This window comes from Microchirus variegatus (genome assembly GCF_963457635.1).
Source record: "Microchirus variegatus genome assembly, chromosome: 16".
In the NCBI taxonomy this organism is placed as follows: Eukaryota; Metazoa; Chordata; class Actinopteri; order Pleuronectiformes; family Soleidae; genus Microchirus; species Microchirus variegatus.
In genome coordinates, this window is record NC_139817.1 from 17,830,391 (window position 1) to 17,847,463 (window position 17,073).

The following is a 17,073-nucleotide window of genomic DNA, read 5'->3' on the forward strand; positions in this document are numbered from 1 at the left end:
GAGCAGAATTCTGTCCTCGTACACTGGACGACTAAAGAAGCAGTTGATCTGTATGAGACAAAAGAACACAAGAAAATATTCACATTTAAAGTTGAACAGTTGAATTGTTTAGTACAGCTATGTTAAACATAGCCATGATTCACCTGATTCACATTATTACTTTTTCTGTCAGTTCTGACTGTGTCTGTGGAGAGTCTGACTGATAACATAACTTTCACTGTGATTGGTGGAAGGGCAAAGACGAAATACAGAGGCAACAATTAGCTTTCATATACAATCCTGTGAACAATCAACTTCTTCTCTTATAAAACACAACTGCAGTAACTTGGCTGTATGTCCCATTTGAAGCACCAGTGTGGGACAGTGTTGTTGCTGTGACATGACATTGTCTCTTTGACAGTGAACACTCTCACAGCTGTAAGACACAATAGGAATATTTAAAAACTCTGAGCTACAGCCTCAGTCGAACACATGAGCACAGAAGAGAACAAACCCTCCTAATCGTCCAGCACTCCAGCAGCTAATGTTACTCTCAGCGCCTGCATAATGTCCACTACAACTTCCTCACATGACATAATTTCTTCCTTGTGGCTGAAGTTGGCTTTCCCAGCACGACACTCCGTGTTTGTCCACTGTAGGCTCCTGTAGAAACATGGCGTCTGTCGATCGTGGATGACTATGGAGGAGCGGCCTGTGCTTTTGAAAAAATCATGGCATAATTATTAAACAGCGATTATACTACTACTATGTGTCCCTTTTATGGACAGTAAATTACATTTTTGTTAATATAGCCACAGACATACTACAAAATGTACCTTTAAGTAAATAAACATACAAGTTGGCCAGATTTTACTAAACATAAACTTACCTGTTGAAATCCCAGACACAGCGCCAGTGTTGTACGATAACTATCGTATTTGCACAATAATTTCAAAAAAGGCCAAATGAATGATAATTTGATGTTTCATCAAATTATCATTTATTATTGTTGTTTCATTTCATGCCAGCCAATCACATCAGCAGCACCTGGGTAGCGTAAAAAAACAACAACTTACACACCCATAGGGCAGCGTGCGCACTCGCGCTGATTGGTGCTGAAGGCGGCATTAGCAGAGCAGCGCTTTGTGCGCTCATATCTCTGCTCCTGAGCATTGTGTATTTTAATACATTTTGACGGACTGAAACGTACCGAAATAACAGGGTGTACTGAACGGTTCAGTAAAATACCTAATACCGTTGCATCCCTAATTCACAAGGACAAAACTCTGCCCACCAGGCCCCTTTACCTATGCTACAGAATTTACAATCCAAAGATTGGACCAGCCCACACAGCAACACAGCACCATCAGTACTCGTTGTACTCTTCATGGATGAAGTGGAGTCTGGTGGTGGAGATTTTAATTCAGGCTCCGGCTCTGAAACAGCCACTGTAGGTGGATGGCTGCAGTCTGCTCTTCTTGCATTCAAATACTGAGCAACTTTCTGCTCAGAGGTTGATGCCATGCCATGTTCAGGTGCTTAATTAAATTTGTTGTTGCTGGCCTTAGTGGCGATATCTATTTTACAAATATTGCATCGCACACTTTATTAATATTAATTTTGTTAAAATTGAGGCACACTTTCGACCTTGGTGGCATTTTTAACCCCTTCGTCACGTCACACTTACGTGTAGTTAACAACACAGATACAACCTGGTCTGTGGGCGTATCCACATTGTACCAAAAAACGCAGAGAGCCTGACTGCACGGCTGCCATGGACATGGGCACAGATTGTCGTAAGAAGAAACAACATGGAATGCAGCTCTATAGCTCTGCATGGGAGTCAGGACTCATTTTTAAGGGATAGCTGAAACCTGTTACTGTTGATGAAACGAAGGCCCTATATGGCTGTTGCAATGTTCAGATGGTGTCAGAAATCATGGTTCTGAAGAACCATACCCAAGGGACCAGGGAAAACAATTGAAAAGGTAAAATGTCTGGCAAATCAATCAAGCAATTGTCTAGTGCAGTGGTGTCCAAACTTGTTCTAACGAGGGCCAAATTTGATAATGTAAAGATTTCCGGGGGGCCAATGGTCCCTTTAACACTTTTTTAACAGTAAAATGTACACACAAAAGCACTGTTTTATAATTATTTTATTGTCCTTGGTCCCCAATTATCATCTTAGATTTGGAGAAGTAACCAATTCTAAGCCATGCAGGAGTGAACAAATGAAACAATTCTGCATTTCTTTCACATCTGGAGTCAGATATCATAATAATAATAATAACATAATAAGATAACATGTGATTGAGGCTGATTTTCTGCCCCAGTCCCTCCCAGGCCATAAATAATACAGCATAGAACTAAAGCTGCGGGTCGTACAAAATCTGACCGATGGCCGTGATTGGCCCCCGGGCCGGACTTTGGACATGCCTGGTCTAGTGTCTTCAACAAACAAATGAAAAAGAAAGGCTAGCAGAATTAGGGTTGCCATGCGATTGGCTGGTAATTTATGAAATAATACAATTCAACACATACATTTTCAAAGACTCTAAAACAGCACAGGGCTTGTATCTTGGTCGAACAAAGGTGACCGCGATCACTAAGCATGTCATTGGAGATAATGAAAAAGAGGAAATTTAGCATGCTCATTGACTAGCGTCGTTGTTCGTTTTTGGAAATTGGTTCTCAAAAGGCTGTACACTGGAATGATCAAGTCCTTCACAGATGCACAGGTTCCACTGGAGAACTTCTTGCAGTCAAACATGGAGAAACTTTCTGCTCTTAAATTGTTGTTGCCAACCTCAGCAACTGTGGTGTTTTTAAATATATTGCTTTGTGCACGATTGGCTTCAATCTTGCTAAAATGTAGCCTTACTTTTGACCTCTGTGGCATTTTTAACCGATTTGGCAACACACAACTGTAGTTTACTACGCAGATACAAGTGAACCCCGTCTATGGGCGTAACCACATAAGTATTTTTCCTGCATGCCGTAACGTTTTCACTGTTTATCAGATCTTGAAACGAGGTATATTTTGATACTGGGTACTATTGAAGCCTTTCGGTCCATTTGGGGTCGAGGGAAAGGTAAATTCAGTGGGAATGTAGAGGAAGTTTTTTCAAAATCCAGGGTAAATGAGAAAAAGGGGCTTGTGTTTTTTTTTTCTGTATTAGCTGGTTTAAGTACAGCGATGAGCAACACTTTTTTTCCACTGACACAAATAAAGCAAGCGGAGGGCCATAAAGGTTTTAAAGAAATAAAGCTCATGGAACCTATCTTTATATGGACCATTTAAAAAATAAATATCTGGCCGTGTTACACTGAGATGTTTTGTCTGTTTGCAGTAACTTTGAATGGACTTAAGTATTGGCTCTACATGTCTGACCACACTGACCACAACTGTTGTGAAAAAAGTATTTAGATGTCCATTCTACTTCTGACACTGTTTCTCATCTTAACTCCGATTCTGTCATCATAGTTGCTAATATCAAAATGTTGATCTGTGAAATGTTGATCGGAGTGGCGTAGCGGGCATGTGCGAGCAAACACCACCGCTGTTCTCCCCGCTCCAGGCGAGTGTGCTCTTACCAGCGGTTCAGATGACACAAACCGGCGTGTGGATTGTGTTGGTCCAGCGCGGCGGCTGCAGCGGTGGTGCTCCGTGCCAGACAAACACTCCCAAATCCAAGAGTACGGACCTCCAAAACAGAGGGAACAGTTCAAAATATAAGAAGTAGCCAATTCTACATCCGTTTTGAAATTCCTTTCAGCTTTCACTCCACAGTTCAAAAGCATGTCCTATATAGACCCTCGCTTTGCCGCAAACTTTGTCTTTGCGTTTTTGAGATTCATACACTGTGTGCACAATTATTAGGCAAGTGAGTATTTTGGCCATATCATAATTTTTATGCATATTTTCCAATTTCAAGCTGTATAAACTTGAGTGCTTATTGGATTTCAGCATACCAGGTGATGTGTATTTGTGTAATGAGGGAGGGTGTGCCTAAGGAGATCAACACACTATATCAAGGTGTGCATAATTATTAGGCAGTTTCTCTTCCTCATGCAAAATGGGCCAAAAACGAGATTTAACAGACTCTGAAAAGTCAAAAATTGTAAAAAGAAATTGCTAAGATATTGAGGCGCGATCACAGAACCATCAAACGTTTTGTTGTAAATAGCCAACAGGGTCGTAAGAAACGTATTGAGAGAAAAAGACGCAAATTAACTGCCAAAGATTTGAGAAGAATCAAACGTGAAGCTACCAGGAACCCATTATCCTCCAGTGCTGCCATATTCCAGAACTGCAACCTACCCGGAGTGCCCAGAAGTACAAGGTGTTCAGTGCTGAGAGACATGGCCAAAGTAAGGAAGGCTGAAACCCGACCACTACTGAACAAAACAAACAAGTTGAAACGTCAAGACTGGGCCAAGAAATATCTGAAGACAGATTTTTCAAAGGTTTTATGGACTGATGAGATGAGAGTGACTCTTGACGGACTAGATGGATGGGCCTGTGGCTGGATCAGTAATGGACACAGAGCTCCACTTCGACTCAGACGCCAGCAAGGTGGAGGTGGGGTACTGGTGTGGGCTGGTATTATTAAAGATGAGCTAGTTGGACCATTTCAGGTTGAAGATGGCCTCAAAGTCAACTCCCAAAACTACTGCAAGTTTTTAGAAGACACTTTCTTCAAGCAGTGGTACAGGAAAAAGTCTGCATCTTTCAAGAAGACCATGATTTTTATGCAGGACAATGCTCCATCGCATGCATCGAAGTACTCCACTGCATGGCTAGCCAGTAAAGGCCTTAAGGATGAAAAGATAATGACATGGCCCCCTTCCTCACCTGACCTAAACCCTATTGAGAACCTGTGGGCCCTGCTTAAACAGGAGATTTACAGTCAAGGAAAACAGTACACCTCTCTGAACATTGTCTGGGAGGCTGTGGTTGTTGCTGCACAAAAAGTTGATCGTCAACAGATCAAGAAACTGACAGACTTCATGAATGGAAGGCTTGTGACACTTATTGAAAAGAAGGGTGGCTATATTGGTCACAGATTTATTTATTTTTTGACATGTCAGAAATGTTTATTTGTAAATGTTGAGTTGCTTTATTATTCTCACTTTAACAGATGAAAATAAACAAGTGAGATGGGAAAATGTTTGTTTTTTCATTTAGTTCTGCACACTAATAGTTGCCTAATAATTGTGCACATGTATATATTCTCTTAAGAAAAACAAAACCTCACTTTTACTTTCTTAAACATTCAGGTTTAGGTTTTGTAACATTTTGGATTAACCAAGAGCACTGTAGTTGTTCAATAATAAAATTAATCCTCTAAAATACAACTTGCCTAATAATTGTGCACAGTGTACATGCTCGGCAGCTGAGACTCTACTGACTGCAATGATTTGTAGACGGCGCATGCCGAAACATAATTGCAAAACATAAACATAACTTTGCGGTGCACAAAATATGTTTTTTGCAAATATTTTTGTTGTACTAGTTTTGTTGGTGAGTTCAGTTTGTTATATGAACATTGTTCCTGGTCCTCTGTGACATTTGGAGGATTTTATGGCCAGTTGCTTTAGATTTATTACATAATGCACCTTTAACGTATCAATGATTTCTTTGTCGTGGAGCAAAGAAACCCGAAAATATTCACATTTAAGAAGCGGAGAAATCGGAAAGCTTGTTTCAATTTGCAGCCTTACTCACTTGTGTCATTTCATATCTAAAGCAGACTGGATCATTTCTCTACGTGTTTTATCCCCACATAAAAATATGTGTGTAGGCACTGTGGCACAAGAAAGCCATATTTGAAGCGGCATCACCCCAGTGTTTCACTGACATGAGTGAAAACGAAAGCTGCTCAACAACCGCTTATCACCGCAGCATTTCAGCAGCCCCTTGCTGCACAATCCGACCGGGCTAAAGCTATCACAAATGCTATCGGTGTGTTTATAGGTGCAGACATGAGGCCATGTTCAGTTGTGCAAATCGAGGGCTTTAAACACATGCTGAAAGTGCCTGAGCCACGTTACAACATCCCGTCGCGCACCCACTTCAGCGATCTTTATGAGCAGGAGAAGAAAAAAGTTGTGGATGAACTATCCCAAGCACCGTTTATTGCGCTCACAAGAGAAGTCCGGTGCTGCAGACACGCCCCCTCTATGAGAGGCACACAGGCACTCATCTTGCGCAGGTACTGACACAGGCAGTGGAGGAATGGAAGATAAAGAGGTCCACGACTAATATCCCAGTCACACCTGATAATGCCAAAAAATAAATAAATACAATAGAATACAAATAAATGCAGTGAATGAGGCAGGACTGGGCCCACAGATAGGTTGTTTTGCACATGTAGTGAATTTGAATTTGAAGGAAGGAAGGAGATATACCTTCTGATGTTGCAACTTTAAGTTGTTTTTCATTAATTGTGTTGAAAAAGAAGATATTATGCCTTGTGCACTTTAAGTTGATTTTATATATTTTAATTGAATAATTTAAAAGTGTTAATAAACGAGAAGACAAAACTTATGTTAATTTTTCTATTTATTATTATTATTATTTTTTTTTTTTTTGCTGATCCGAAAAATGATCCGATCTGTGACTCTGATCCGAGGAACGATCCGAACCGTGAGTTTTTTGATCCGTTGCACCCCTACTATCTGGCCTACCTTTGGTAAACTACTGAAATTGAGACATAGAAGTTGGATAAAATGAATTGGTAAAAAACATCTGTTAACATTTTATGAACTGAAAACGCGTCCATGTAGCTCAATGTGTATGTTTTTCATTGAATAAAAATTATACCTATATATTGAACCTTTGTTATTTTCAATTGAAGAAAGTAACATCACAATATATATAATGTTATGGTATTGCTCAGCCCTTTCCTTTGTTAGGTGAACAGTTGGAAACTAATTCAAATAGATAACAGTTTGTTTTTTGTCTCCTAGGGGTGTAAATAGATGACTGTTTGCTCACACATGACATAACCTAAGTAGAGGATATGGTGTGCCAGTGTTTTAAATATTCTGCTTGTTCCACTGGCTGAAAAAAACAGTTAATAAAATGTGGTATCAAAAAAGTGCCTGCATGAAATTTTTGCTGGAGACATGTTAAATGGTAATGAATAAGGCATGATCCAACCTTTTCACACTGCTTATAAAACTTTGTGGCTTTATCTCGAGGCCTTTGGAGTCTTACATTTTTAAGATGATCTATCATTAACTCCCATTTAGCTGATGTAGCCAATGTTATTTTTGTAACTGTCTCATATTTTAGCCACGTACGCTCTCTCGTCTCACACCATAGTTACTTCCTATGGAAACAAAACAAGTCACGCTCCTCCTGTGGAAACACAGAGACGAGTCTCATCTGTGCGGTGAATTGTTTCCCCAATCTCAAAATGGCAACCTGAAAGTGTCTTGTTTTGTCCATAATTCATAGATATTCATAGAGGAGCAAAAACAGAACATGTATATTTAGGAAGCTGCAATAACAAAACATTATTAATTGATTGTTTATCAAAAGAGGTGGTGATTAATTGAATTAAAGGGGTTATGCAATGTATGGGGTTTTTGCTTCAATCAATAAGCTTTTTGGTTTCCAGTTTTAGCCAAGAAAATCCTATCAATGAATAAGCTGAAATTGGCATATGTTTCTTTTCTTTATAAATTATAAAGCCTTACAAAGAATTATTTCTGTCAATCAACTAATAAATGGTCTTGAGTCATTCCCAAGTAAGATGATGGACGAGGGGGGGACACCTAGCTAAATGCCTGTTTACACAACGGGTTGAGCTACAATAATTAATGAGACTTTTCTTTGGTGTTAAAAGCCCTGTGTGTTTGTGTGGTGGTGGTGGTGGTGATGATGTTCTTGTCACGGATTGTAACCTTTCTTTAAATGACTGTGATTTGCTGCAGACGAAATGGAGCCGTCACTCATATTAAGATCCAGAACACAGGAGACTACTATGACCTTTATGGTGGAGAGAAGTTTGCCACTCTGGCTGAACTGGTGCAGTATTATATGGAACATCATGGACAACTGAAGGAGAAAAATGGAGACGTCATCGAGCTCAAGTATCCACTCAACTGTGCGGATCCCACCTCAGAAAGGTGAGTGTTGATGATTGTGCTTGAACGTAGGATTGGCAACTAAGACATTATTTGTTCCACTAGGACTAGGTTTGGATGGTTAGGTATGCCGATCCCTACTATAAGCTCTATCCATCCATTGTCTACCGCTTTATCTTCCCTGTGAGGGTCACGGGTCCCTGAAACCAATCCCAACTGACACAAGGAAAAAGGCAGGGTACACGATTGACAGGTTGCCAGTCCATCACCAGCACATGGAGCCGAACAACTATTTAGGCCCCATCCTAATACCTCACATTACCCTAAGTTTTTGCCCTAACCCTAAATTTTGCACGTTCACGTGTAGGGGAGAGTGCAATTTTGCCCTTATAATCAACCCTCAAAACTGATGCGGGCTTAAAAAGAAGTGGAATATGAAATTACCCATGATGCTTTGCGAATTCAGCGAGCTGATATTTTCAACAAAGATGGCGGCCACATCTGCCGAGGAACAATTTAGTTACGCAAATAAGCATGTTACAATGTCGAAATGTGTTGGAATATGTTGGTTTGATGGACATCCAAAGGACCATTGAGCTTTGAACACTAATATCAGAAAATAAAAGACGATTTATGAAAGCAGCCAGCTAACTAGCTGGCTGGCAGCTGTTTGCCGGTGCTTTGGGAGAGTATGCCCGTCATCTAGAGCTGCATGGCGGGCATACTCACTCGGGGCTTGGATGTGTGTACCGGTGTTCAATCAAACATGAATACAAAGGACTTGTCAGATTTCAATCACATTCGTGATATAGTGTTTATGAGGAGAGAGAAAAACAAACACAGCCAACACAACAGGCAACAGAACAGGTAGAATTGTCAACATGTGACGTAGGTTAGCACTAGGGCTGTAACGATATGCATATAGTAATCGAAATCGCGATACTCAGAGCCACGAACCTGTGTCGCGATGTGAGAAGGCAGAATCGCGACACGCCCTTTCTAACTCGCAGTTATTTTTCCAGTCAGCCACATGATTATTATTAGGGTGTCAAATTATCCCGTTAATTGTGATTAATTAATTACAGTCATCATTAACGTGTTATGTTTTTTAATCGCGTTAAAGGTGAAGTAAGTAGTTTATAGTGCCATCTAGAGGAGAGGCTGAAATTTACAACAAAGACCTGCTGCTCTGCTCACCCCCTCCCTTCCCTGAGCGCTACGGTATCCGCAGCCGGTCAAATGTCGTCCTCGTTGTCTTTCTCCGTGTCAGCAGATGAGGCGAGGGAGAGGGCGAGCTACCACGGCTGTAGCAGACGAAGCTGAGAGAGTGGAGGCGGGACTTCCGCTATAAGTAAAGAGACGCTTGATTTGTTCTCTCGCGTTTGTCCTAACAGGCTCCGGTAGAGACATGGCGTCTCGCTGCTAACAGTGGCAATGCAACCGCGGCCCGCGAGCATGTTATTTTACATGACTTTTTGAAACACTACGAAAATGAAACATAAACTATTATACAGTGACTAGACAATGCAGGAGCACATAATATGTATAAAAAAGTGGATTTTGGGTTATATAAACCAATAAATACTACACATTGTCCCTTTAACCTCTTCTTTACTGATGTCCTCAGTACAAAAGCTTCATAAAACCATGTCTAACTTTAACAAACACAGACATGCTGCATACCCACAGAAAGGTAAGAAACTCAGCTAAAAGCTCATATAAACCATTCTGATGTTCACCAAACACAGTTAAAACACCGATGGATCAAACCCGCAGGAGCAGAAAAAACCCGTTCCAGCGCACATGTTTAAAAGCGGCACCGGAGCGTCAGCGTGATTATGTAAACAGCGGAGAATTCACAGATTTTTATCACTCTACAAACAAGATTCACGGATCCGGCCCCAAAATAAGAGCAAAACAACTGACTTTCAAGAAATACAAGCGGAAATGTTGTCTTACCTTTGCTGTTTATCAAAACAAGTTATTTTCACCGGAACAAAACTGCTTCTAATGAAGAACTACACTTCCCAGTCTGATTGATCATTTACTTTGTATTTTTCAACAGTATTATTTTGTTACAGAAAAGAGAGAAATCTTTGGTTACATTAAGTTGTTAGACAAGTAAATGTTTTATTTATAGTAATACAAGTAAAATTAAAAAAAAAAATCGTGGAATGTATCAAATCGTGGGTCAAAAATCGTGATACAAATCGAATCGTGAGTTTGTGTATCGTTACAGCCCTAGTTAGCACGTTTGTACGTTCACTACGCTAATTTGCATATATAGTGGTGTCTAGGGGTGGGAAAAATAATCGATTCTTCGATGCATCGCGATTCTCTCTAGAACGATTCCGAATCGATGCGGATAAGTTAATCGGAATTTTAAAAAATTAAATTACTTCGCCTACTGCAACATTCTGTTCGCTTCGCTCGCTGCAGAGCCAGGGTTTCCCCCAGTGTATTATAAGCCTAGCAGGTCGCCAGGCTTTACCTGCCTCCCGCCAGGCTTTGCGTTGCTTTTTCTATACCGGGGAACAAGAGCGCACGTTCCCCCATGTAATCAACGCAGCGCACGCTTGTCCAGGTGCCGATTGAAACCCAAGTCACACTATCAAGTGCGTCATTATTACAGTTACATCGTTCTTGTCAATAAAGATGTTATATTTAGGGATACACCGATAATTTGGTGGTAGAAACACAGCTACAACATTGTGGAACAGCTGTTAAACGCTGGAAAGTCTGCGCAAAAAGCGAAACTTGGCAGAGTGCGGCACAGATTATGAACTCCCCGCGATATTTACTTCACACCAGAGAACATTCTCTCTCTTTGAGCAGTTAACTAAAGACATCAGCTCATCTGATGCATCTGTTATTCCCGTAATTGCGGCGTTAAAGCGTCTTCTTTCACAAAGATTAAGACCACGGAGTGAAAACGATGAAAAGTACGCTCTGCTCTTCAGAGTCTGTCACCACGTTTCACTCAGATCACCTGCACTTCATCGTGACTGTACTCCATCCTCGTCATAAAGATCATTATTTTTATGTGGGGATAAAACACGTAGAGAGATGATCCAGTTTGCTTTAGATATGAAATGAGCGCTTGGAGACGCAGAGGAGCGACGAACGGCGCAGGAGAGGGAGAAGAGAACAGCGCAGGGGCGGTGCGCAGAAATAAAAGGGCCGTTTGTCTGCGCCAGATGAGGCAGATGAGGGGGCACAACCACTTTTATATTTATTTTGCTTTATCTTACTTTTAAATGAGTAGCAAAGTATTAAAGTAAAAAATTGTTGCATCGAGATGCATCGATAATCGGTTTAGAATCAAATCGAATCGTGAGGTGCCAAGAGATTCCCACCCCTAGTGGTGTCCTAATTCCATAGGGAAGCCACTTCCCTCAATGAGGGGAATTTACGGTTGAGGGCACTCAAAACCAAGTGGAAATTTTAAGGGGGAGATATGGGACAGGGTCTTAGGGCCAATTCCAATTCCTATCTTAACCCTCAATCTTAACCCTCAAGCTCAACCCTTAACTTAACTGGCCCTCAAAACCAAGTGTTGAGGGTTATTTTGTAACTTAGAAATGGGACACCCCTTAAATGCAGATACGTCTTCAGACTGCGAGGGGCAGAATAACGCGAAAGCTGCGTCCAGTCTGTCAACTCCAAAAAAGAAGAAGTAGAACACATTTACGTCACGATTATTTATTTTTTACCAAGTTATTAGGTTGTCAGTTAGTTATAAGATGATACTCGTACAAATACCACAACCACGGACATATTCAGCTGACAGTTACCGCACACCACGGCTTATTGAAGGGTAAACGATAGCAAACGATCGCGTGTGCGCACCGGCAGGCTATTGACAAAAGATCGAAAAATAAATGTTACGCAACAATGACGTCAGTAATCCATAATATGGGCATAAACTAAGATAATACAATGGTTGTCATAATTGTTATATCTCTTTTAAAAAAGAAAATACTTAATTTGTATCGCACTCGCTTCGCTGCTTTCGACGCCAGCTTTCTTATGTGAAAACACGCAATGCATTCTGGGTAGCCCTTGCTCCCAAGGGTGGTCTCGGAAAATCTCAATATTGAGGGCGATACAGCCCTTAAACTTGCCCCTCAACTTAATTTTTCTGCGAATCGGGACAGCACTTGCACTAGCGGAAGCTAGATTGAGGGTTAAGATTGAGGGTTAAGCAAGGAATTGGAATTCACCCTTACTCTTACATTCACACCTATGGTCAATTTAGAGTGCATGTTGCAGTAGGATGGTGGGTTTTATTTTTACTGCAAGGGAACAATGCTAACCACTACACTACCGTGTGGCCCCAGGGATGTGCACGTCAAGGAAACCTGCTGTTTTAATATTTCATGGTATTCTACTGATTCAATTACACTTCTCCACTCCAAGAAAACAAGAAAAACTACAGTGCATGAGGGCTAATGAAAGTAACGCAGCTCCACAGTGTGTTGAGCTAAGGGGAGATGAGATGAGATGCATTCAATTGGTCATTTTATTTTTTTGCTACAAGCACACATATTATGTAGTTATTGGATTAGAAAGAATGTAATCCGTGATTAAATATTTTTTACAGGATTGTCATATCACTAATAGTCACATTAATTGATCAACTTCTAATACTCAAACAAATAATTGTTTATGCCAATCCCACGTTTATAGTTTTATTTATCAGGTTTTTTTTCAGATTTCTCTCTAATATAATTGGGTGGACAAACTACTCAGTATATAACAGTAGCAACATAGACATTAATATAAAATTTAGTTCAAGAAGATTCTTTTCAAAATCTCCATCTGTTTGCTTGTTATGAAACAGCTGGGGAAAATGAGGTGTTATAAAACTACTCTATTGTTTAATAGCAACATTACCTCAAATTACTGTGAATTGTCCATACTTAGAAAGAGGATGTTGCTGTGTGGTCATAGAGTGCAACAGACGGTGTTTCCATTGCATTCATCCTCCTTGTCTCTTCCTTTTATTAAATATAAACAGTTTTATTGACCCTGTGCTTTTAGCTACAATCATGTTGCTGCAGGTCTGACTGGAGGATGAGATTTAGGCTGAATCCCAATTCCACTCCTTCCCCCTTCCCCCTACCGGGTTAGGGTCAGGGTTGAACAGCGTTGAGGGTGCTAGGGGTAAGAACGTTCCCCTAAGAAATGAGACACACCTCCATTACGTCATCCAGTCATCCGGACTTGATGATCGCGGACTGCTACATCAACAATCGAGGCGGCAGGCCTATCGCATTAACAATCCAAAAATGCCGTCCTCACAAGTAATGTCTGTTGCCTGAGCCATTTTTCTGTTTTTATGACTGTCAGCTGCTATACAACGACATCGGAGGTGACGCTGACGTGAGGAGTGTTCCCAAACACAGTTACAGCGACTGCAGACTCGCTGCATTACCATAGCCACACACACACACACACACGGTGCCGAGGGAGAGCCGAGTAGAGTGGGGACAGAATCTCCTGTTCTGTCCTGAAGACGTAACTGTGCACTCCTGCACCAATTGTAAATTTAAAAAAGGAATTGGGATTCAGCCTTATTTTAATGTAAAAGAGAAAATACAAAATATTTTAGTATTACAAGTGGCTGCTATGACATGGGATGTATTTTTTTTTTTTAATTTTGTTTTTAAACTTTATTTTTCAATCATTATAACAGAAGCAAAACACAAATACAGGGGGGAAACACTACTATCTTGCATAAAGGTGCCACTTTGTCCATCTTGCAGCGTATGAATCCGTTTTAATTCGTAGACTATAGGTCATTTGTTCCATTGATCGAATTTCTTCCACAATGTCCAGCCAGTGGCTCAGTCCGGGTGGCTCAGTTTTCAGCCAACTTCTTGTAATGGCTTTTTTAGCCGCAAGGGATAGGATCTTGAACAGGTAAACATCTTTTTTTAACTATTACATCGTCTAGAATCAGTCCCAGATATATATACCTGGGGTAATCAGGGATATTATATCCAAAAATGTCCCCCATGGTTCTCCGAACCCCGTCCCAGAATGATCGTATTTTCATACATGACCAGAATATGAGAGTGGTTGGCATTCGATTGCCCACATTGTCTCCAACAAAATTGTTGTTGACCCAATTGTTTATTATTAATTTGTGGTGTAATAAAAAAAGGTATTACATTTTTCCAACCAACCCCCCTCCATCTTTTAGAGCTAGTGGATGTGTGTTGGGTTTTATAAATGGAGTGCCAATCACTCTCAGACAGCTTGATGTCGAATTCTTTTTCCCATTTCACTTTTATATACAGTGTATTCCTTCCTTGTTGCTTCATTAAACCTCTGTACAATTTAGAGACAAATTTTGATGGAGTATGCTTGTATGCACCTGTCAACACCTCAATCACATCGTGCCCTTCCAATGAGATTTCCTTCCTAATTTCCGTCTCATAAAAGTGTCTTAATTGAAGAAATCTATAGAAATCCCTAATTTCCAATCCAAACTCATTTTTAAGTTTACCAAATGATTTAAAATGTTGCTTATCTATGAGTGTACATGTAGCTGTTATTCCTTTGTCCCTCCACTTTTCAAAGGTTTTGTCTAACACACCTGGTCTGAACACATCAACAGCTTACAATCTCCTGTTAATTTGTATTTTTTTTACATCATGCCATATTTCGAATGTTACTCTCATTATGGAGTTTTCACCCTTAAGATCCATGTACTCCTTTCCACCTAGCATTGCCTGTGGGGGGGCCCGACCCAGGCTCATCTCAATGTCCTTCCACCTGGCTTGATAACACAGAGAGCACCAATAGACAATGTATCTTAACTGTGCAGCATAGTATTATTCTCTGAGATTCGACAATGCCAATCCCCATTTTCTTTGTCTAGTTGGAGGGTCTTGAATCTTATCCGAGGCCTGGCTCCTGCCCAAATGAATCTGGATACCAGCTTATCCCATGCTGAGAATTGTGAATCTGGTACTGGGAGCGATAAGAAAAGTTACAACAGTCTGGGCAAGAGATTCATCTTGATAACATCGATTCTTGAGCTGAAATCCAATATTAACATTGACCATTTTGCCAAGTCTTTTTTAATTTTATCATTGATTAGTTTGTAATTTGTCTCGTAAATTCTGTCATTTTCCTGAGTTATCGTCACTCCTATGTATTTTATCGACTTGGCATTCCAATTTAAGGGTAAGTTTAGTTACTTGGCCTTACTTCATGAGTCACCATATTGGTCTTTCAAAAAGCCTCAGAATGCCAAATTTTTACCTCAAATTTTCAAAAGCTGAAAAAATGAAAAATTATTATGTTGATACATTTTAATTATCAGATTTGACATTTCAAATTGGATTTTGTTACCTTTTTGCTGGAGGATGTTTTGAAAATTAAACCTTAAATGTCATTTTCTTTATCATTTTAATTAAGTCAGAATTAGCAGTCTAGAATTTGAAAATTAAAAACGCATTTTCGAATATTGATTATTCATTTTATTTATGAGTCAAAAAAATGCTGCTCCATTTTGAAAATGAAAAAGCATTTCTGTTAATGTATTTTAATTTGGATAATGGCACAAATTTGCTTCCATAGTTCCAATTGAACACTCTTGTACCCTGTGTCTATCGAGGCTATTCATCAGAAAGACTTTGTGTGGCTGAGTAGTGGGTGAATTCCCTATCCTTTGTATGGATACTTCTCCAGACATCAAACAAGACTACCTCTCTTATCAGAATATTTAAGTCTTTAGATTTTGGGGATTTGCGTCTGCTCGTGCTCGTTGTGTCTAGATGGTGGTTCAGAATTGTATTCCAATCTCCCGAACAGACAAGGATTCCCTCACTCTCAGAGATAATCAAGCCAAATATTTTTTGGAAAAAGGATCTGTCACTCTCAGGAGGAGCATAGATGTTCACAAATGTGACCAAGACATTGTCAATCCTTCCCTTGATTATTATAAATCGACCCTCATCTCTTTTTTCTTTAATTAGCTAAAGTTTAAAGAATTAGAGATCATTATTACAACCCTTCTCCGTCTACTATTTTTACATGAGCTATAATATGTGTTGGTGTACCCAAATTTTCTTAGCTTCTCATGTTCCGGTCTTGACATGTGTGTCTCTTGTAAAAATACCACTTGGGACTTATCTTTCTTCATTTTTGCTAGCACCCTGCTCCTCTTGATCGGACTACTCAAGCCATTAACATTTAGAGAAGCAATTTTCAAAATCTGTGACATCATCGCTTGAACATAGAAAAATTTGGAAAACTTTTTAGTAGTGTTGGCCCCTGATAAAAAAGTAAAACAAGAACAATGACAGAACAGTGTCAACTGAACATAGAAGAAAACAGACCTCCAAACCTGGAGGAGAAAAGGGTCGAGGGTAAATCCTATTACTAAGACAGGGCCCTGTGTGTAGGAAGGCTAGGTCATTTAAAGAAAAAAAACCTTCCAAGTCCAACATAAACTATTACACTTAAATCGTCACTCCCTGACATTTATTATCCTTATATCTTAAACGAAGCCTGGTATTTGTCCAGATCAAATGTAAGATAGTAATAGACAGTAATCTTACCGGCCTGTGATGATTTTTATTTCTTCGTTTTACCTCACTTGCGCTGGGTATCTCCCCTCTGAGCATCGGTATGATCACTCTGGAAACTCTGAAGTTTAGATCGTGCTCTCTGGGTAACGTTGTCCTTCTGCCATGAACCCAGCAGCTTTCCCAGACGTGCTCCCCAGTCAGTCTCATCTTCGGCCTGCGCCACCTCCTCCACTGTGATTCCTCGTCTCCTCAGCTCCACTCTCACCTCCTCCGCGCTGTTGTAGAATCGCGCACCTGTCTCCCAGTGGACGCGCATGCTCACATATGGTGTTTGGAAGCGAACTCCTTTAACTTTCAGAGCCTTTTTGATCCCGTTATATTATTTGCGTTTCTTGACCACCTCAGCAGTGTAATCATGATCGAAATAAAGGTCTTATTATTCATTATTCAG

At 40.2% G+C, this 17,073-nt stretch overlaps 1 protein-coding gene across 1 annotated transcript in view; it reads left to right on the forward strand.

Annotated features, from left to right (window-relative positions):
- Nucleotides 1-17,073, forward strand: part of ptpn11a (protein tyrosine phosphatase non-receptor type 11a) — a 52,001-nt gene that overhangs the window by 11,974 nt on the left and 22,954 nt on the right. Inside the window, exon 3 of the mRNA XM_083903249.1 lies at nucleotides 7,924-8,118. Within this exon, the coding sequence (XP_083759375.1) occupies nucleotides 7,924-8,118 (195 nt within the window). The remainder of the gene's footprint in view (nucleotides 1-7,923; nucleotides 8,119-17,073) is intronic.